The sequence below is a fragment of the Pelodiscus sinensis genome, chromosome 5, assembly GCF_049634645.1.
Source record: "Pelodiscus sinensis isolate JC-2024 chromosome 5, ASM4963464v1, whole genome shotgun sequence".
Lineage (NCBI taxonomy): Eukaryota > Metazoa > Chordata > Testudines > Trionychidae > Pelodiscus > Pelodiscus sinensis.
This window is the reverse complement of record NC_134715.1, coordinates 130,296,369-130,319,072: the sequence shown is the minus strand read 5'-3', so window position 1 is coordinate 130,319,072 and position 22,704 is coordinate 130,296,369. Positions and strand designations below refer to the sequence as shown.

The window sequence follows — 22,704 nt, the reverse complement described above, 5'->3', positions numbered from 1 at the left end:
AATGGGCATATGCCATGGCCCACGCGGGGCAGGGGAGGGGCAGCGCGCAGATGCAGCGCCCCACGCGGGGCAGGGGAGGAGCCGCGCGCGGAGGCAATGTCCCAAGAGGGGGAGGGAAAGGGGCAGTGAGCGGATGCAGCGCCCCACGCGGGGCAGGGGAGGGGCAGCGCCCCACGCGGGGGAGAGAAGAGGCAGCGCCCCACGCGGGGCAGGGGAGGGGCAGCGCCCCACGCGGGGGAGAGAAGAGGCAGCGCCCCACGCGGGGGAGAGAAGAGGCAGCGCCCCACGCGGGGCAGGGGAGGGAAGAGGCTGTGCCCCACGCGGGGCAGGGGAGGGGCAGCGCCCCACGCGGGCCAGGGAAGGGGCAGCGCCCCACGCAGGGGAGGGGAGGGGCAGCGCCCCACGCGGGGGAGGGAAGAGGCAGCGCCCCACGCGGGGCAGGGGAGGGGCAGCGCCCCACGCGGGGGAGGGGTGCGGAGGGGGGAGGAGCAGCGCCGCTGCCGGGCCAAGCGCCGCTGCGCCTTTAAGCCTCTCCCCGCTGCTCCCTGCCCAGCCGAGCGGCAGCAGCGGCAGGAGCCGGCGAGGCGGCGGCAGGAGCAGCAGCAGCAGCAGCAGCCCGCGGAGCCCCCCTCCCGCCGGGGAGCCCGTCCTGCCCCCGCGCCCCGCAGCCCGCCCGGCCTCCCCGCGCCGCGCCCCGGGCTGCGCCTCCGCGCCAAGTTTGCCCGAGCCGCGGCGGGGCGCGGGGGGACCATGCCCCAGCTGGGGGCCGGGGCGCTGCTGCCCCGGCGGGACTAGCCGCGCCCGCCGCCCCACGAGGCTGCGCTCGAAGCCCCTCGCCCCCGGCCCTGCCCCGAGGCCATAGGATGAGGGGGATCCTCTACTTGGCCATGCTGATCCTCGCAGGTGAGTCTGCCCGCGGCTCTCCGGGCTTGGCAGCCAACTTTCCGGGAGCGAGATCTCCTGCGTCCTCGCCTCCGAGCGCGGGGACCGGAGCGGACAGAAAAGCACCCGGGTTGCTCGGGGCTGCGCTTTAAAGCCCCTGGAGGGTTGAGTCCCAGTGTGAATGCGGGAGACTCCAGACTGGATTGGACAAGGGGGCGAGTCTGTGGCTGGTGGTGGCCAGGGCCAGCTGCTACACTGGAAGGTGAAAGGCACCTGGCGGATCTGGCCTTTCCCTAGGGAAAGTTCCTCCAAATCTCATTAGCCAGTGGCTGGCTTGTGCGGGGGAGCAGGAGGGTTTGTATCTGGTCCAGGATGCCTGTTTCTTTTCAATAGGTCCTGTTGCAACCTTGGACAGTCTTAGTATGCACAGAAATCTGGAGTCTCTTTTTAAATCCACACGAGGCTTCTTGTTCGGTGACAAGGTACCACAGGGGGGATAAAACTGTGTCTCTGAGCAGATTTTTGAACATACCATCTAACTCCTCCAATGCCTCCGGCTAGTAGGAGTCTCTGGAAAATAAAACAATATTTCAGTCTCTGCAGATCAATGTTCTGGGGTCCCCATCCCCTGAATGTTGACTCAATAGAACAGATCTTTAGCTGGTGTAGATTGCCATAGATCCAGTGTGTACCAGCCTGATGTGCCTTGTGGATGGAGTACGTAGCCTTAAGTGTGCAATGTGGACATGCAACGTTTTCACAGTGGAGTTGTGCAGGGGTTGTTATTTGCAGCGTTTGTTTGAATTGCACAGAGGGGATGATCTGAAGTAGTCCGGGTCATGGCACGTCTCTTGGACTGGCGAGCCAGGATTAGATGTTCTCCTTGTACTGTGTTTTTGTTTTCCTGAGATCTTTGGGGGCAGATTTAGCAAGTGCACAGCTGGCTAACCCCTAGGACACAGCCAATGGCTTCAAAACGTGCACCAAATATATTAAAAAGATGATGCCCCATTGCAAACAATTTATGCTTTTTCCTGTCTCACTTGAGATAGGAAAGGTTGGGGGGGTTGTGTGAGGAGCTGAACAGTTGCTGCTAAAAAAAATTACATGTGATGTGATTTGTTTTGACAACTGAAATGGGCGTTTATGCAGGTAGCACACAGACTGAATACCAGAGAGTGTTCCGACTCCGGCATGAGGTGTCAAGCCGCTAAAGATGTCAGTCGTTTAGATCTCTGGATGTCTCTCTCACTTGTGCTGTTATCCGCACTGTGCGACTTTCTCATTGCTTCATGTTTCTTTGTAAGCCTGTGGCTTCTGTAAGAAAATATCTCATCTGTAACCCAGTGAAGAAGAGGGCTGTACTTAAAAATCACAGAGTGTCCAAGACACTAAGGATTTGTGTGGTGTGTGTCGCTATTCTTGTAAGTCGCGAAGGAGGAGAGAGCCCCGTTACTGGAGATTTTAAAAAGTAGACAGGGCTGACAGAGGACTAGCAACATCCTAAAGAGAACAATCTTGCTCTGTCTTGTGGGAATGCGCTACATGTCTTCATAATTTCATTCCCTATTGAAATCTGAGTCTCTGATGTCAAGGAGGGGGCATGTCTCATTTTAAAGTCAAAAAGAGGCTCTAAAAGAAAATTCCTTAGACTATTAATTATTCTACTACCAGGTGATTCCTTGTACCTTTTTTCTGAGCCAACGAAATTCTAGGTGTCACCGATAGCAGGTGTTCAGCTACTATGGTGATGGGGGCCCTATAAAGAATTAGGCAAGCAATCTCCAAATAGCAAGGCAACAGTTAAAGGTACAGCGTGACCATTTCATGTAACCTTTATCTACAGGTTAAATCAGGTAGGTCATGGCTTTGGAACAATACAGTGTATTTATAGTTTAGAATATGTTCTGTGAGGTGCGTGCAGCACAGAAAGTGAAAGAAGGTAACACTGCATCTCAAAGGACCACTTTCCTTGTCGTTTACTCTCCCATAAGGCTCCTGGAGTAAGATTAACCTGGACCTATAGAAAAGGGTTTTTATAAAGAACAGATCTCTATTTGAGTAAGTGACTGTGGTTGGCAAGTTTTACCACGCATGAAAGGCAATTGCTGCAGGTCAGAGTTGCAACATTAGCCATTATCAGCTGGCTTTCAAACCTCGGCATTTACCCCTAAGGTCTGGAGAGAGAAGCTCAAAAGGAAAAGCAAAATGACCTTTTCCCCTTTGAGCTGACATTTGCCCTGGCTGCGGTCATTGGTCAAAGCAATTCTCGGTGGGATCATCTAGGGGAAGCTAAAATTCAGGAGAGAGCGTATAATGTATAATGTTTGATTTTTTTCCCCCCGGTGATTATTATTATGGTGAATTAACATATGTCTTGTGATTGCACCTCTCAGATCAGGGCTCCATGGTGCACACACAGAATGAAAAGACTGTCTTTCAAACTGTCCTCGACAACGCCTGTCATAATTACCAGTTTCTCTGTGTTTGTGGAAATCAGGCGCTAAGTAAATATCAGATTCTGATGAGATCTTGTTAGACATTTATGTGCCTTTGTTTGACCAAATTACCCTGCTCAGTGTAACAAACAATCGGATGAACATTTGTGATGGTGTGATTGTTTATAACACGTAAGACTTGGGTCAGGATTCCTGGATCCCATTCTAGGACCTGCAGTTGACTCATTTAAAGACCATTTAATTTCTCAGTGCCCCTGGTTTTCTAGCTTTTTAATGGCTATAGTAAGGAAGTGGTGAGGTTTATATAACATTTGAAGAGCTTTGGGATCTTGGGGTGACCGGTGCTATAAAAGGGAAGAGTATCATTAATTAGTTTTATTAAAATACTTTAGAGTGCAGGATCCTGTTTTAGTGCCTATCCAGAGAGTTTATGACCCTCATCTGCAGGTTTACTTGTAGAGAAGAGCAGAGCACACATTTGTCACAATGCTGATAATACTTAATGAGTAATTAACATAATAATGGACATGAAACTGAAATAAAAAGGGTGAAATGTTGGAAGATGGGAGTTGGAAATAGTCCTTTCCGCTGCGAAGTCTTTATCATGCCCAGGTGTGATTCCAGGCCATTACAAGTCTCTTTTATTAATGCTATACCATTGGACCGTGAAGTGGCAGCTCGGATAAAATCTTCGCACTGTCTAGTGAAGTGTTTACCCGGCATGTTTTATTGTGCTTGGTACTTAATATAATTTGTAGCATAGGTTTCCTACAGATTAACTGCAGCTGCAATCAAACACGGAGACGGCTGATCCTCTTGCTGCAACTTACCTGTGATAGGAACTCAAATCCCAGGGAAGCACAAAAAGCTCTTGGGAAATCATATGTGTGTGTAGGGGGGCGGGGAGTGGGGAAAAAGCTGCAAAAATGAGGACATTTGTCAGAAAAACCCATCTCATCTTTGAGAGAAATGATCCATTGTTTGCATATTAACGTGCACCTTATACCTGCATTTCTCAAAGCCTCTGAGACCTAGATAAGATTTAAAACAGTCAGCTTAGTAAGCTGCTCTCAGATGCTACCACAATTCTGACTTGTAAAAAGATACCCAAATCCAGGGAAATGCAGTGTGGTGTACTAGGCACTGAGAGAATATCTCCCCAGATCCCAGGACTCCACTGCCCAAAAGAACTATGATGTTTGGATCTCGTTGACACATGTTAATCAACATCCTTTGATTGGACAGAAATGCCTTTTCTGCCAGAATGAACATTTCCCACAACATTGTTGCTTGGATCTGAAATGTTCTGCTTTTTGATGAAGGTTGAATCCAAAAATGAAAAAAAGAGGGGGGGGGGAAGGGGATTTCACTACAAATTTAAAACAACAAAAAATCATTTTTCTGTGAAGTTACTTACATTTTTGACCATCTCTGCTAACAGTATCATTTATTTCTATGGCACCTTCCCTACAAAGGATTTCAAAGCCTTTGGATAAAATCTAGGCCACACTGAAGCCAATGGAAGTTTTACCAATTTCACCTGGAACTTTGTTTTCAGTGACAATTAACATTATTTGTATAGTGATAGCATGTAGGCAGGGGTGCCAGAATATTGTGAGCTTGGGGCCATCGCCCCATTACTTGGCATTCACCCAAGAGTTCTGAAAGAACTCAAATGTGAAATTTCGGAACTATTAGGTATGGTGTGTAACCTGTCCTTTAAATCAGCTTCCGTATCTAATGATTGGAAGATAGCTAATGTGATGCCAATATTTTAAAAAGGCTCTAGAGGTGATCCTGGCCATTACAGTCCGATAAGTCTAATGTCAGTACCGGGCAAATTAGTTGACGCTATAGAAACGAATAAAATTGTCAGACACATAGATAAACATAATTTATCTATGTGTCTGGGGGAAAGTCAACATGGTTTCTGTAAAGGCAAATCATGCCTTACTAATATACTAGAGTTCTTTGAGGGGGTCAATAAACAGGTGGACAAGGGGGATCCAGTGGATATAGTGTACTTAGATTTCCAGAAAGCCTTTGACAAGGTCCCTCACCAAAGGCTCTTAAGTAAAGTAAGTTGTCATAGGATAAGAGGGAAGATTCTCTCATGGATTGATAACTGGTTAAAAGACAGGAAACAAAGGGAAGGAATAAAAGGTCAGTTTTCAGAATAGATTGAGGTAACTAGTGGGGTCCCCCAAGGGTCTGTCCTGGGACCCATCCTATTCAACTTATTTATAAAAGATCTAGGGAAAGGGGTAAATAGTGAGGTGGCAACATTTGCAGATGATTCCAAACTGCTCAAGACAGTTAAGACCAAAGCAGACTGTGAAGAGCTTCAAAAAGATCTCACCAAACTAAGTGATTGGGCAAAAAAAATGGCAAATGAAATGTAATATTGATAAATGTAAAGTAATGCACATTGGAAAAAAATAATCCCAACTATACGTACAGTATGATGGGGACTCATTTAGCTAGAACTACTCAAGAGAGAATTCTTGGAGTCATTGTGGATAGTTCTCTGAAAACATCCACTCAGTGTGCAGCGTCAGTCAAAAAAGCAAATAGAATGTTAGGAATCATTAAAAAAGGCATAGAGAATAAGAGAGAGAATATCTTATTGACTTTGTATCAATTCATAGTAGCCCACATCTTGAATACTGCGTACAGATGTGGTTGCCTCATCTCAAAAAGATATATTGGCATTGGAAAAGATTCAGAAAAAGACAACACAAATTATTAGGGGTTTGGAATGGGTCCATATGAAGAGACATTAAAAAGACTTGGACTTGTCAGATTAGAAAAGAGGAGACTAAGGGGGATATGATAGAGATCTCTAAAATCATGAGTGGTGTGGAGAAAGTAACTTTTCCTTACTCATTTACTTATTCCCACCAAACGAAATGAATGGGCAGCATGTTTAAAACAAACAAAAGGAAGTTTTTCTTCACTCAGCGCACAGTCAACCTGTGGAACTCCTTGCCAGAGGATATGGCGAAGACCAGGATTTTAACAGGGTTCAAAAAAGAGCTAGGTAGCTAGATAGATTCATGGAGGTTAGGTCCATCAATGGCTATTAGCCAGGATGGGTCGGAATGGTGTCCCTAGCCTCTGTTTGTCTGGAAATGGGTGACAGGAGAGGGATCATGTGAGGATAACCTGTTGTGTTCCCTCCCTCTGGGGCATTTGGTATTGGCCACTATGGAGGATACTGGGCTAGATGGACCTTTGGTCTGACCCAGTATTGCCATTCTTATGTATTTTTAAAAGGGAGAGGGCTTTTTACCACTTTTTTGCCAGCCTCAGGGGTGAGCGATGGGGACATGGAGAGGAGGGAGTGGGAGGGAAGGGGCAGGATGATGGCGGGGACTCAAGTAAAGGGATGGCACAAGGGAAGGGCCTCAGGGTAGGGGTGGTGCAAGGGTGGGGGCTTTGGGCAATGGGCAGCAGGGGGCCACGGTCTGGGCGCTTGTGCCTCCCCACTTTGAGCGGACTTCCATCACTTCTGCAGCTCGGCATGTCGTCTATACATCAGCTAGACACCTGCGACTGCCCTGTTGCCACCTGCCTTGGGCTGTTTCATTTCTGTGTTGACTTCCCGGCTTGGGTTGAGCCCAACCTCTGGGCCCTGCGCACCTTGCAGGAACCCTTGAGTCCAGGCTGCAACCCAAGACTGGATGTCTCCACAGCAACAAAACAGCCCCACCACACAATGCCGGTAAGCCTGAGGCAGCTGGCATGGGCCAGCCACCGGTTTTCCTTTGCTGTGTAGACTTACTCTCATGGTCCCACTCTTGGGCCAAGAGTCCATTGGATTAGGCACAGAACAAAAAGATAAATCTTCAGGAGCTAAGTAATTTAGCTTCAACAGAACCCCCCTTGGTGCATAATTATGATGATTTCCTTTTACAGGAGGGGAAACCGAGGCACAGAGTAGCTCCAGTATTGTCTTTTGAAAATCCTTGCCCAAATGACATAAGCAAGAATCCTGCCGCAGGGTCGGGATTAGAACTCGGGATTTCCTGGCGCCCTGCCCCAAGCTCAGTCAAGCTTGATTGTTGTTTGTCTCAAGTCTATGAGCGTGAAACACCTTTCTGGTTTTTTAAGTGTGCTTAGTGTTGTGAAAGGCACTCCTCTTTGGAGGTCTCTAAGGGCATGTCTACACTAGGAAATTGTTTCAAAATAACTCAATTCGAAATAATAACTGCCAAAATAGCATGTCCCCGCTATGGGGGAGCCTCGAAATTAGTCCGAGGCAGGCTCCATGATTGGGAACATGCAGACTTAGAGCCCCAGGAAGCACTGGGGAGTAATTACTTCGCATTACATTTTGAAATAGCAGCAGCAGAGCGTCCACACGAATGCTGTTTCAAAATAAGTGTTATTCCTGGGGAAAGCCGGAGTACAGATTGTAAAATAACCACGAGGGAGTTCTTGCAAAATAACCCCCCTTCTTTCAAAATAATGAGCTTGCTAGTGCAGATGCTCCGCTTATTATTTCAAAATCAGGAGGGTTATTTCGCATTAGCTCCCTCGGGTAGACCAGAGCTAAAGGACAAACAAGTACAACACGAATAATGGTCGTATGAGTGTCCCTGGCATTACCCCACCAATGTGTCTGAATTTGGACCTGCAGGGACCCCTTACGTAGCATCCTTCAGCCTCCTTTTCATTCTCGTCTGTAGAGATCACTGCCAAAGGTGGCCTAGTGAGCATGCCAGCCCCACAGTGAGCTTCAACCTGCATCTGTTGACATGGCTGTTTTATAGTTCTCCCCTCACTTCAGTGCAACGCCATTGCGTTCCTGATTTTCCTCCTCTCCAGCGCTATGGGGGAAACTTTGCAAACACGTCTCCCCATTGATTTGTGTCTCTCCAATCCTTCTCCTCTCCTGCCTGGCTCTTCGGAGGTTCTATCACAGGGCAATGATGAAGGACAGGAAAGCTGTTGAGTTCAGTCTCATGGACAGTTGAGTTAAAGAGGGGCGAAGGACAATCCCATGCTGGTGCCCTGGGCCTGAGCTGAATCCCAAAGAGGGGAAAGGAAGGACAGAAGGTGGCTTCAATGAACTTTGGATCAGGCCCTAACTGAGCAGCAAGGCATCAAGATCTATGCCAAGGAATGGTCTAGACCAGGGGTCTCCAAACTACGGCCCGCGGGCCGGATGCGGCCCGCGAGGCCCTCTCATCCGGCCCGTGGAGACCGTCCCTGGGGCGCCGCCGAACGGGCCCTTCTTGCCGCGGTGGGGGGGGCCCTGTCAGGGGTGTGCGGCGTGTACTCACGCCGCGCCGGGGCAGGAGAAGCGGGCCGCTCCAATGACAAGCGGCCGCGCGGCGGCAAACGGCGCAGGGGCGGGGGTTAGCACGGGCAGCATTCCCCCGCCCAGACTGACAGGGCAGCCGGCCAATCAGGGGGCAGGATGGGCGGTGGTGGTAACGCCCGCCCGGCGACGTGCGGGGGAACGTGAACCCCCGCGGGAACTTTAAAAAGGTGACCCCTGATTTAAATCGATATTAAATTCTTTCAGATCTCTCCTAAAACACCAGATCTAGTGCCTAAAATCAGCTTCTAGGTGAGGAAAAATGTTAATTTTTAATGCTTCATTTGTCCCTTGCTCCTTTTAAGTATTTTTCTCACTCTCTGGATTTCTTCTCGCTGGCCTGAAGGGTGAGTTTTCCCCAGTGCATTAATGCAGTGCCCCATAGCATGTGCCTGGCATGCTGCTAATTTGTTTTTGGAACAAGTACAGGCCAACAACTTGACGCACTTTCAGCAGTGCAAGGTCTTCATGGCTGAAGCAACAGCTGAGTTCCCCACGTCTGAAATATGTGAAGAACAATTTGAGAACAAACTTGTCCGATGATAATCTCAGGTCACTGTTGATGTTAGGGACAACAAATCTAAAGCCAGAAATGTGTGCTATTTTGGCATCCAGGAAACAATTTCACCATTCACACTAATACAGGTGTTCATGTGTAGTGTATCAATGTGTTATTAAATAATAACTGAATAAAATAATATTAAATAAATAATTAAAAACAACATCCATGTTTTGATTGTTTTTTATTTGGACCTCAAGTGTGTAGTCGGCCCCCGAACTGCTGTTTGATAGTTAATGCGGCCCTCGGGCTGAAAAGTTTGGAGACCCCTGGTCTAGACAGTACTGGGTCCTGCCATGAAGGCAGGGGACTGGATTCGATGACCTCTCGAGGTCCCTTCCAGTCCTAGTATTCTATGAAATCAAGCAGAGCATCAGTTTAACATCTAGGACATTGTTCTAGCTGCGTTTGACATCCTGCACTTGCTGGGGATGGATTTAGGTATTTAACACGAATTTCTCCCCACTACAAAATATTGTATATAATTTTTTTTAAAACACAAATTGGCATTTTATCTCCCAATCATTGCCAGCAGATTTATTGTGGGTGTCCTAGATTCACAGATATGTAGGATGGGAAGGGACCCCACGCCTTAGCTAGTCCAGCTGTTTGCACTGATGTGGGATCAAGTAAACCTGGACCTACTCTGACAGGCATGTGTCCAGCCTCTTCCTCCAAACCTCCAAAGATGGGAATTTCCCAGCCTTTCTTGCGAGCCTATTCCAGAGCTGACCTACCCTGCTAGAATGGTTTTCCTAATATCCAGCCTAAATCTCTCCTGCTGCAGATTAAGCCAATTACTTCTTGTCCTATCTGCAGAGGACATGGAGAACAACAGGTCGCTGTCCGCTTTGTAACAGCTCTTAACGTATTTGCAGACCGTCATCACATTCCTCCTCCATTTTCTTGGCTCCAGACTAAACATGCCTAGGTTTTCCTAACCTTCCCTTATAGGGCAGGTTTTTTAAGCCTTTTATTATCGTTGATGCTCTCCTCTAGACTCTCTCCAATTTTGTCCATATCTCTCCTAAAGCGTGTCCATTTCTAGGCACCATGATACTCCGGCCGAAGCTTCTCCAGGACTGAGTAGAGTACAGAAATTCTAGGGCTTGTCTCCATTACATGGTAGATCAATGCTGCAGCAGTTGATCGACCAGTAGTCGATTTATCATGTCTGTTTAGACACAATAAATCAACCTCCGAGCGCTCTCCCATTTACTCCAGTACTCCACCAGGATGAGATGAGTGAGTGGAGTTGACAGGAGAGCATCAGCCACTGACCTTACTGCATGGAAAACGTGACGGTAAGTAGGCCTAAGTATATCAACTTCAGCTATGCTACTCCTGTAGCTCAAGTTGCACATCTTAGATTGATGGGGGGATGTCCTGTAGACCAGGCCTTACATACAACACCTCTATTCATACACCCCAGAATGACACGAGCCTTTTTTGCAACTGTATCCCATTGACTTTCATTCAGTTTGTGTTCCTCTGTAGCCCTAGACCCTTTGCAATACCAGGCCAGTTATTCCCCCTTTTGTGCTTGTGCATTTGATTTCTTCCTGCTTAAGTATGGTGCCTCGCCCTCATCTTTATTGAATTTCATCTTGTGGATAAGAATTCTTCAGACCAATTCTTCAATTTGTCAAGATCATCGTCCATTCTAATCTTGACCTCCGGCTTAATGTAATCCGCGAATGTTATAAGCGTACTCGCCACTCCATTATGCACGTCATTATCCATGCCATCAATAATATCGGGCTCGTTATCCAAGTCCCTGGGGAACTCCACTACACACATTCGCCCAGTCTGACACGGAACCATAGATCTCTACACTTTGAACATGGTCTTTCAACCAGTTGGGTGATCGAGTCTTCCTAAAAGTTGAGTTGGGCATGAGGCCCCACGCCCTTCGTGGCCCCACCCCTGTTCCTCCTCTTTCCCCTGAGGGTCCATGCCCTTGCCAAGCCAAAAGCCGCAGCTGGGCCAGATAGACTAACTCCCTCCAGCTGCGTGGAGTGAGGGGCCAAGAGCAGCCCCTACCCCCTGAAACTCCTGCCCAGGGCTGGTGGAGGGACTGCAGCACCACACACCTGTGTGGCTCTTATCCCAAACTGACTCCAGCTTCTCACCAGGTGTGGGTGGCGGGCCGCAGAGGCCGAAGAGCTGCAGGCAGGCCATGATAAGAGTTGCCCAAGCTCTTGTGAAGATCTGGGGATCCTCCATCTGCCCTGGGCAGAGGGCCCCAGGTGGGGACGTGGCCTGGAGGCTGTTCTCGGACTCTCCACTGCCCACCCTATGTACGTAAAGGGTCTGTGGCTACCCACAGCTGCCTGGGCATCCCAGACCACTTTTCGTCTTCTGGCCTGCTTGGGGTCTCAGGAGGATGAGGGGCGGCAGGGGGCCAAGCCCATGGCAAAGAGTGGAAGAGCTAGGACCATCCATTTTTGAAGTGGGACTGGCACTCATCTTACAGTAGTTTCCTCTGGATCCCATTTCTCTAGTCCGCTTATGGGAAGGTCATGTGAGACTGTGTCAAAAGCCTTCCTAAAATCAAACTCTATCCTGTCTACAGCTTCCCCCCCATCCACCTGGTCAGCAATCCTGTCAAAAGAAGGAAATTAGGTTGGTTTGGCGTGACTGGGTCTTGAGTAAATCCATGCTGCCTGTTCCTTATTAACCCTGTCATCCGGCAGGTGTTCACACATTGACTGAGGGATTAATAATTTGTTCTAGTATCTTTCCAGGTTGGTCTGACTGTTCTATAATTCTCTGGGCCCTCTTTGTTGTAAGGATAGGCACATTTTGCTTCTCCCATCCTGTGGAACTCACCCATGCTCCCTGAGTTCTTGAAGATAATTGGTAATCATTCCAAGACTGATTGAGCTCGGTCCTTAAATACCCTGGGGTGGATTTCGTTAGACCCTGACAATTTGAATACATATAACTTATCTAAATATTCTTGCTAGCTCTTTTGCTATTTTGCCTTGCATTTCTTCCCCTTTGTTGTTAATATTAAGCTAAATGCCTTGTTGTGATTAACCTTTTATGTGACGACTGAAGCAAAATAGACAGTAAACATTCAAGGTATGTCTACACTAGCCCCCTAGTTTGATCTAGGGAGGCTAATGAGGGCGACTGAAATTGCAAATGAAGCGCGGGATTTAAATATCCCATGCTTCATTAGCATGTTCCTGGCCGGTCGCCATTTTAGAAATTGACTAGCCCAAAGTAACTGCCCGTGTCTACACGCGGCAGTGAAACGGGATTCCAAATTAAAGCCCTAAATTGAATTAGCTGTTGTTCCTCCTGGAATGTGGTCTGCACTAAGGATGCATCTACACAGTAGCATTATTTTGGAATATCGGCCGTTATTCCGAAATAACAATGCGAGCGTCTACACAGCAATTCTGTCATTTTGAAATAAATTCGAAATAACGGCTGGCTTATTCCGACTTCTGTAAACCTCATTCCACGAGGAATAACGCCTCTTCCGCAATAGCTGTTTCAGAATAGCAGTAGTGTGGATGCTTCTCGACTGCTATTTTGAAATATCTCTTCCCCAGGGCCTTCAAACAACTTTCTCCCCAGTGCCTCCTGGGGCTCTAAATCGAGGTAGCATGTCCACTTTAGGGGAACCTGTCTCCAGGGGTGGCCCGTGACAATAGGCGGACTTGGCCATCGCCTAAGGCGCCGCCTTCAACGGCGCTCCCGGGGCGCCCGATGATGACGTCACAGGGTGCCCAGGGTGCCCTATGATGACATCACTCCATTGACGGCTGTGCAGGTAGGGGCGCCGATCGCGCATTCCGCCTGGGGCACCAGCTGCCTCAGCCTGCCTCAAGCCACTCCTGCCTGCCTCAAACTAATTTTGAGGCATCCCTATAGTGTAAGACGTGCTATTTCGAAATAAGCTATTTCGGAGTATTTCTTCCAGCATAGCTTATTTCCAAATAAGTGTGCAGTGTAGATGTATCCTAAGCGTTTCTGTCAAATGAAGATGATTTGTTTTCTTCTTTTCTTTCGTGGGCCAGGAACCACCGGTCCAAAAATCCATCCTCTTTTGTAGCCCCTCAGCTCTTCATCTCTTTTCGGTTCACTTCAGAAAACGTCTCTTTTTCTCTCGGTGCTTGGCTCTGAGCCCCTCTCTCTTTCTCTGCTGTTACTGGTTGTGTACGGGACTCTGTAACTGTTTAATTCATCTTTCTCTTGGAAGCCTCCTGGGAGGCAGTTTGCATGAAAGGCCCTATAGAAATAGTTGTATTGTGGTTTTGATTTATTGACTCCAACTGCAATAGTCGCTCCTCTTTGCAATACCGGCACCAAGTGAGGGTTTTGACAGGGCTGTGCAGTATCACTTACAAAGCTAACCACAGACACATGAGTGGGAGGGCACGTTGACACTCAAGTGTATGCAGCTGGCTTACAGCTCACGTAGCCAGTTTGCGGAGGAGGGAGAACGGAGACAGGTCCTCCGGTGTCCCCTCGCGAGGTATGATTTAATGGTTTATCTCTCATACGCCACGGCTTTCCGCAGCGCCTTGGGGAGAGCAGTCAGCTTTGGCAACTAGAGTTTAAAATTGTCCAGATGCTAAATGGCTAGGATTTAGGGCAAAAGACTCCCAATGGGGTTTTACTCATTGTGCTTGTTACTTTGACAAAGAAGGCAAAAGGCCAAACACGTAATTCAGATCAAGAGTCACTATTGTTCATTCCCCGGCATTGCGTTCTGCCTGTTGTGTGGCTCGGTTGCTGTAGATTGCCTGGTAGAATTTGTACCAGCGCCTTTGTTTCTGCAAAGATGAATTTAGCCCCCGGCGGTTTTATAAACCATGACGAGCAAGCCATAGTGGTAGGTGAAAATGGCCAAGAGCCAGTGTGGTCTAGTGATTTTGGCGTGCTGTATGTTTCTCCTTCCATGCTTTGTCTATTTTGATTATAAGCTTTTTGGGGGGGACTGTCTCTCACTACATGCTTGTACAGCACCCAGCCCAACAGGCCCAATTTTGGTTGGACTTTTGGTCAGTAACATAATAATAATAAAGCTTCCTGGTTAAACATGAGACCCTTTCCATACTTCTCAGTATCAAAGGCTATGCCGAAAATAAATGCTCATGGAAGTTATGGGATGTATCCTGGTTGTCATGGGCTTCTTCAGGGACCAGAAAAAGAGGCTGGGTCTTCAATTATTGTTCTAGTTGGATTACTTCCTAGCATCTGAATTTAGCGTTAACGGGCTAAATTCCTTGTCTGAAGTCGTCTTGCCTAAAGTATCCCACCATCTCCAGCCAACATGGCCCGGGTCTGTCTTTCATGAGTGCCAAATGCACTGTCCTTTTTTCTTTCTCAGGGAAGATAAAAAGACAGGTGACTACACATCCTTTGGTCCAACTTGCTTGCCAGCCCTGCTTTCATTCAGACTCAAATGTATTTCCAGTATATATATACACGCAGAACAGATTGAGGAGCAATGGTCTCAAGTTGCAGTGGGAGAGATCCAGATTGGATATTAGGGGGTAAAAATTCTAGTGGGGTGGTGAAGCACTGGAGGTTCTCTATGGAGGTGGCAGACGCTCCATCCCTAGTGGTTTTTAAGTCCCGGCTTGATAAAGCCCTGTCTAGGATGATTTGGGGTCGGTCCTGCTTTGAGCAAGGGGTTGGACTAGATGACCTTCTGAGCTTTCTTCCAACCCAAATCTTCTATGGTAACTCCTTCCATAGTGACAGTACATATAGTTCATAATAATATTATTGACAGTCTGAGCCCAGTTTTCATTGAAGATCCCTCATGACATTCTTTATGGATCAATACTGTGAAAGTGATGTGCTAAGTGGTGGTTAGTTTGTGTGGCCTAATCAAAGTTGCTGTGAGAGAACAGGGAATCCTTACCACATAGGTAGTGAGGAATTGTTAAGGTCACAATTGGCAAGTATTTCTTCCAAGACTAAAAGCTTGCTCACATGCCGGGAGACAGAAGAGAGGAGATTATGTGTTATTCTGCCACCTGGTGACAGCTGCCTTCATGTTACTTGGATACAAAAACTTTCTGGGAATAGATGACGGACTTGTTGTAGCAGCTTGTATGTTTCTCCGTCACTGTGGCTGGAGTTCTTTCCTTAGAATCTTGGTACTTTCAGTTTTATGCCCCTTTAAAGGATTTCACATCAAATGTGACACAATAAAATTGTGGGCACTCTGGTCTTCTACAGTAAAGGCTGTGAGTTAAAATTGCATGTTTGCTACCAACTAATGGAGCGCAAAGTAAACTGAGGGGGTGAATTATTAAACAGGACAGACAACAAATCTGCACCTGCTGGCTTAAGGAGCTATATCGAGTTAAATTTGCATCAGTGTTTGTTTTGTCTCCAGCAACCTTTATGCGCCTAGTAATAAAGGTTAGCTAAATGAGACTGAATGATTTGCTGCCAAATTTGCAGCCAGTTTTGTTTCATTTCTCCTTTTTTTTCCCCCAGTAATTCGGTTTTTGTTTCCGTCCCTTGTTAATGACCCTGTGCGACATTTTCCAGACTTCATTGAGCCGTTTTCCCCCTAAAGAAACAGATCATGCGCTTGGCACTTCCTTCTGTGATGACAACCTCTTCTTTGGCTGGTGCACCATCGCCAACGCATGTCTGCTGAAAGAGCAATCTGAAAAGAAGATTTATAGGGAGGGGACATGGCCTGGAATACCTGCAAGGTGATGAGACGGAATTATTCTCAGCCTGAGAAGAAGCGAGGACAAAGAACAATGGCTTAAACCTAGGGGACGAAAAGTTCAGGCTGTGTGTTAGGAAAAAACTTGGTTTTATCAGCGAGAACAACTGGAATAGAACAAAGTGATGTGACATATATAGGACGGACTGCATAGGAGGTGGTTAGAATTGCAGAACTGGATCCAAAGGACTTGGACACCCAAGTCTCATTGAGTTTTCTAGCTGCCTTAGGGGAATTCCAGCCACAGCTAAGATTTAGGCTGCAGGAAACGAGAATGAGAGTCAAAGGAACAAATGGCAGGAACTGGATTTGGCAACATGGGAGGGCGTCTGTCGAGTATCTGAGAGTCAAGAAGAAAAGAGCAGAGACCCCAGCAGTGTCAGAAATTGGGACAAGCGTTTGATAGGTCAGTACCCCGGGGTGGGGGGGGGGAAGAGATGGCGGGGGGACCATTCATTATTAGTGGTGAATAGGTCAATGGAGGGATGATAGGAGTTACCATAGAGAACTTTCTGGGTGTCTGGCTGGTGAGTCTTGCCCACGTGCTCTGGGTTTAGCTGATCTCCATGTTTGGGGTCGGGAAGGAATTTTTCTCCAGGGTAGATTGGCAGAGACCCTGGAGGTTTTTCGCCTTCCTCTGTAGCATGGGGCACAGATCACAGCTGGAGGATTCCCTGCATCTTGGGGTCTTCAAACTATTTGAAGGCTTCAATATCTGAGATATAGGTGAGAGGATTATTCTAGGAGCAGGTGGGTGAGATTCTGTGGCCTGCACTGTGCAGGGGGGTCAGACTAGATGATCATAGTGGTCCCTTCTGACCTTAAAGTCTATGGGTATGTCTACACTACCACCCTAGTTCGAACTAGGGTGGTAATGTAGGCATACCGCACTTGCAAATGAAGCCCGGGATTTGAATTTCCCGGGCTTCATTTGCATAAGCTGGCCGGCGCCATTTTTAAATGCCAGCTCGTTCGAACCCCGTGCCGCGCGGCTACACGCGGCACGGGCTAGATAGTTCGAACTAGCAAGCCATTCCGCACTATCTAGCCCATGCCGCGTGTAGCCGCGCGGCACGGGGTTCGAACGAGCCGGCATTTAAAAATGGCGCCGGCCGGCTTATGCAAATGAAGCCCGGGAAATTCAAATCCCGGGCTTCATTTGCAAGTGCGGTATGCCTACATTACCACCCTAGTTCGAACTAGCGGGGTAGTGTAGACATACCTTATGAGATTGGGTTGGGGAGGGGAATTCTGCAGTGCTTGTCCCCTGAGATTCCAATTCCACCGGGCCATCTGTCATCATGGGGCTAGGTCTTGTACATCCCCAGGTAATAAAGTTTCAAAGTTAGCACCCATGGGCCTCCCTGGGGTGAATGGAGGGGAATTCACGGCACTCTCCTGCCCTTGTTTCACTCTGAGGATTCAGTCAGGCAGCCCGTGGATTGTGTTGCAAAGACTGTTTGCAATCAAGTACCTCCCCCGGCAAGCCCCGATCCTTGACCAGGATCCCAAGGGGCTACCTCAGTTGAATAAATAATGAGAATCCTCAGAAGGGCTTAACGAAGTGGGGACTTCACATCCTGGAGAATCCTATAAAACCCACCAGGAAATGCTCATGGTGCAAGGCAGTGTTGCCCAGTGGTTAGACTCGGGATTCAGTTCTCGTGGAATCTATTTCCCACTTGCCCCCAGGCTTGGGCAAGTGACCTGGGCTCTCAGTGACTTGCTTAAGCGCTCTGTAAAATGGGGATAAGAACATAGGACCGGCCTCAAAGGGGTACTGTGTGGCTCTGTCACTGTGCGTACAGCCCTGGCGGTTCCTGCATGAAAGGGACAGGCAGCAGGCTGGTGACCGCAGTGAGGTCGTCCGGGTGGGCATGTGCCCTATTGCCCACGACTGGAAAGACTCAGAAGTGTTCAGCTGTGTGTCATAGATCTTATACAGGCCTGCCAGTGGGGAGTGGGGGCAGGCAGAGGGGGCAGTTACCCTGGGGCTTGGCAGTATAAAAAGGCCTGGGGCTCCCAGCTTTAAATCACCGGGCCTTTTAAATCACCATTGGAGCCTTGGATGGCATGCCCCAAGTGGTGTTGAAGGGCTGGCAAGGGGAGGCTAGCTCCTAGCCCCTCCCCTTCTGCCTGAGGCCCCACCCCTTCTGCCTGAGGCCCCGCCCCTTAAGGACTCAGCACCGACCTCCCCACACACCTGGCCCAGGGCCCAGCAAAGTCTGTCGGCTGCCCTGATCTTAAAGGTCAGATTTACAATAGCACCCAGTATGCATCCAGGCTGCTGAACTCTTCTGAATACCTCGCCGCTGACTTCGGTACTGAAATGGGAGCTGAGTTCCTCTGGCCCTGATTTCTGGGTGCTGATTGATCTCTATCCCTATGGCGCTAACAGCTGATGATGGGTCTCCATAGCTCTTAGCGCCAGCCTTAGTGTTGAAGGAGGATTTGGGAATGGCTCGGGGAAGCAGCAAAACGATGCCTGTGACCTCCTAGCCAGCCATGGATGTATGAGGCTGTTACTGATTCCACAGATGCACTGAAACCTGATAGGCCCACACGCCTTTACCATTCCAGACTGGGGTATTGTCTCAGACACAATCCACTGATGGGGCTGGACAAATACATTTCAATTCCACCTCCTTCCTCCCCCACTCGATTTAGACCGAGTCGAAAAGGGAAGAAGAATCAGGGAGGAACATGAACACAGGCTTTAAACACCTTCAACGTAACAGTGTCGTGGGAGGTTGAGGAATCCGTCACGCTCCCAGAATTCAAGAGAAATATCAAGAGTAGGAAGTGGAAGAGGCGAGATTTAGGGGAAAACGCCTACCAGTGATGATGGATCAAATTCTCAAGCCGTCTGGATAATGATGGTGGTTCTGCAGTAGAGTTCTGTATCTTGGGGAAAGCTAACTTGGTCACAACAGGGTGAATCCATGCCACTGTCACAAGGCTTCGGTCAACCTCCCCGCATCTACATCTTACGGGCAAGCATTTCAGAGTTCTAGCAAAGCAGAATTTGCTTGGCTGTGCAGGGAAATCTAATCAGCTGAGTGGAAAGACCGCAATGAATGAGAGCTCCTGCCTCCAGGGAAGGGAACGAGACACTATGCATGTAAAAACTCGAGCAAAGGAACATGGATGTTGGTGGGTCGTGTGCAGACTGCAAAGCCAAGGGGGTGAGGCTGGGTGACCCACGAAGTCCTCTCTGGCCCTCAAATCTACATTTTACACAAGGGGTGATGCGACTGTGTCCCAATTCATCTCAGAAAAGTACCAGATAAGTCTCCAAGCATAGGTCTCCCAACCTCAGGCACATCCTCACTCTTAGCCCCTCTCCCTTCCCTTCCTTGAGAGCACATGCTCGTAGACTCCCATGAAGAAATCTGATAGATTGGTGAGCCGTGAGCTTCCTTTATAAAAGCCATCTTGAGTCTTCGCCAACAAATTATGTTCATCTGTGTGTCTGACAATTCTGTTCTTTAGTGTCATTTCAACCAATTTGCCTGGTACTGAAATTAGGGTTCCCAACCTGTAATTGCCAGGATCACCTCTAAAAACGGCCATGCTGGGTCAGACCAAAGGTCCATCTAGCCCAGTGTCCTGTCTGCCGACAGTGGCCAGCACCAGGTGCCCCAGAGGGAGTGAACAGAACAGGTAATCCTCACATGATCCCTCTGCTGTCACCCATTCCTAGCTTCTGACAAACAGAGATTAGGGACACCACTCTTACCCATCCTGGCTAATAGCCAGGGCTTGACAAACGGCGGCGAAAGCCTCTCGCCAGCCCCGCACTGCGCATGCACAAGAGCCACATTGTGCATGCGCGCATCGCCGGTAAACGGGGCGCGTGGCTGAAATCTACTCGCCCGTTCTATAGTTTGTCAAGCCCTGCTAATAGCAATTGATGGACCTAACCTCCATGAATTTACCTAGTTCTTTTCTGAACCCTGTTAAAGTCCTGGTCTTCACCACATCCTCTGGCAAGGAGTTCCACAGATTGACTATGCGCTGCATGAAGAAAAAAATCCTTTTGTTTGTTTTAAACCTGCTGCCACAGAGAGAGTGAAGAGAACAGGGAATCATCAAGCGATCCCTCCCGTTATCCATTCCCAGCTTCTGACAAACAGAAGCTAGGGACACCCATCCTGGCTAGTAGTCATTGATGGACCTAACCTCTATGAATCTATCTAGCTCTTTTTTGAACCCTATTAAAGTCCTCAGCTTCACAATATCCTCCTTTAGCACCTTGGTTGTCTAGTGGGACCACTGATTGTTTGGCAGGCTTCCTGCTTCCGATATCCTCCGAATTTTTGCTGTTAGTTTGTGTCTTTCACAAGCAGCTCTTCAAATTATTTTTGGCCTGCCTCATTATACTTTTACACTTGACTTGACAGACGTTCTATTTTCTTCTGTGGGATTTGACTTCTACATTTTAAAGTAGGCTCCCCCTCTCTTTTTTTTTTTTTTTTTTTTTTTTGCCTCTTAAGTAAACCATCTCTTTTACTCTGCTTAGCCATGATGGCTTTTTGGTCCTCTTCTCGTATTTTTAATTTAGGGTCTAACTTTAATTTGAGCCTCCACTCTGGTGGTTTTAAAAATTCTCCATGCAGCTTGAAGGCATTTCATTCTTGTGGCTGTACCGTTTAATTTCCATTTAGCTAGCACGCTCATTTTAGAGTAGTTCCTCTTTTTGAAATGAAATGCTAGTGTGGTGGACTCCTTTGGTATTTTTCCACTTCGAGGTATGTTAAATTGAATTACATTATGGTCACTATCACAAAGCAGGTCAGCGATATTGGACCAGTTTGCGTATGCCACTTCGGATTAAATCAATAATTGCCTCCTTTTGATCTGTGCTCTACTAAAGCCCCTTGTACCTTATCACATGTCTCTGTGGGTCAAGACACAATGGACCTGATCCACAGCCCATTGGCGTCCCTGGAAAGCTTCCACTGGACCTTACTGGGTTTTTATCAGGCACACAAAGCTTCGTACAGCGCTCAGTAGGTAGAAGATCTGAAGGGGAAACCAATTCCTTCATGGTGGCTTTGTCTTGTAACAATGTTGACATTATGTGGGGTAACGGAGGATAAAATCTGCCTGTGGGAGTCAGTGTGCAGAAAAGATGTTATTATCTGAGTCTTTTATGCCTCCTTACACTGTCTGGATCAGAAAAGATTAATGGGCGAGATAGGAGCCAAGGTTCCCATCTTTATTTAAGCTGTCAGGTGCTTTCATGTTGTTTTATGTTGATTGTTATATAAAGCCTACAACCAGAGATGTATGTCCCTAGCCTCCCAACACGTCCTATTGTAATCTACAATTTAATAAAAAGGAGAAATGTTCATCTGTGTGTATTGTCAGGGCTTCACTTTCACTCTTCGTTTTGCAAACGTTATTCTCCCAGACACAGAGCACTTAACGTGTGCCCAGAATCAGTCTCTTCCTTTCTCTTGTAGCTTGCCGTAAGTCTGTCGTGCCGGCTTTGTTGTCATTTCCGTACGGCACGTGTTGTCACTACTAAAAAGGGTCATTGCTGGAACATCAGATGCCTCGTGCTCACGGTTGTGTGTGCACACCTACTTCCATATTAACACACACACTTGTTTCCCCACCCACACACCAATTCAGACACACCTTGGACCTGTTTCTCTTATGCTGGCTACACCCCATGTGTGTGACACTGTTTCTCACACAGGCAACCACCAGAACACAAGGTGACATCAGACTGACACGCTCCCGAGATCTGGGGTGGGCAATAATTTTTGCCCAGGAGCCACTTCAAACATTTTTGAAATAGCCCCGGGCCACCCCGGAAGGGGCGGGGACTAAACAGGAAGGGGTGGGGTCTAAACAGGAAGGGGTGGGGCTACCCCACCCCCAGGCCATAATTGGTCTGGGGGTGGGGGAGCCCCTTTGCCCTCCCCTTCCCACTAGGCACCCATGCCCTGGAAGAGGCTTGGCACGCTCCCCCACTCCCAGGCCAATCAGGGTCTGGGGGCGGGGGAGCACACGAAGCCTCCTCCGCTCTTCCCCGTCCTGCGAGCAGCACGCGGCACTTCAAAGCACCATGTGCTCCTGGCAGGGCGGGAGGAGGTTCTGGGGGCTCCCCCACTCCCGGTCCCTAATTGTCCTGCAAGCTGGATGCAGCCGCTTGGTGGGCCGGATCTGGCCCACAAAGGCCCTTTTGCCCACCCTTACCCTAGAGAATGCATTTGCCCGTCAGCTCACACTAATGCCACATTTACACACGAGCATACGGGGACTCGCATGTTCATGTCCATGTACTACATGGCCACACAACTGGGGCGGCTGCGAGAGCACGTCAGGAAGGCCACGTCTACATCAGGCGATTATTTCAAATTTACTAAGTTCAACTACTGGGCGCCCAATTTAACAGATTCGAAGATCCGTCTCCTCGCTACAGGGAAGAACCGAATGACGACCAAGATAGCGCGTCCACATTAACGGAGCCTGCCTCGGACTCTGAAGCCTTCTGGGGAGCTGCAGGAGGCCTCCCGGAGGCCAAATAGTTCGAATCAGCGGCACCGGAGCATCTACACAAACGTTATTTCGGACGTACAAGTTCGGGAATAGCATCACTCCTCATGAAAAGCAGGACTATAGAGTTTGAATTCCATGGCCCTGAATTCTGGAATAACGGGCTTGGTAGTGTGGATGCATCACTTCGAAAATTGACCTGGGGAGGCTAATTTCGGACTAAGGTCCTAGTATAGACCAGGCTGAAGGGAAG

General features: G+C 48.4%; 1 protein-coding gene across 4 annotated transcripts in view; it reads left to right on the top strand.

The window, feature by feature from the left end:
* The window catches only part of GFRA4 (GDNF family receptor alpha 4), a 132,621-nt gene that overhangs the window by 9,783 nt on the left and 100,134 nt on the right, over positions 1-22,704 (top strand). The window contains exon 1 of one of the 4 annotated variants that reach the window (XM_075931023.1): positions 583-903. The exons of 1 other annotated variant lie outside the window; for it this stretch is intronic. In XM_075931023.1, coding sequence (XP_075787138.1) covers positions 864-903 — 40 coding nt within the window. In that variant the 5' untranslated portion in view covers positions 583-863. Of the gene's footprint in view, positions 1-582; positions 904-22,704 lie in introns of those variants that run through there. 2 more of the 4 variants (XM_075931020.1, XM_075931024.1) reach the window with 2 other exon arrangements.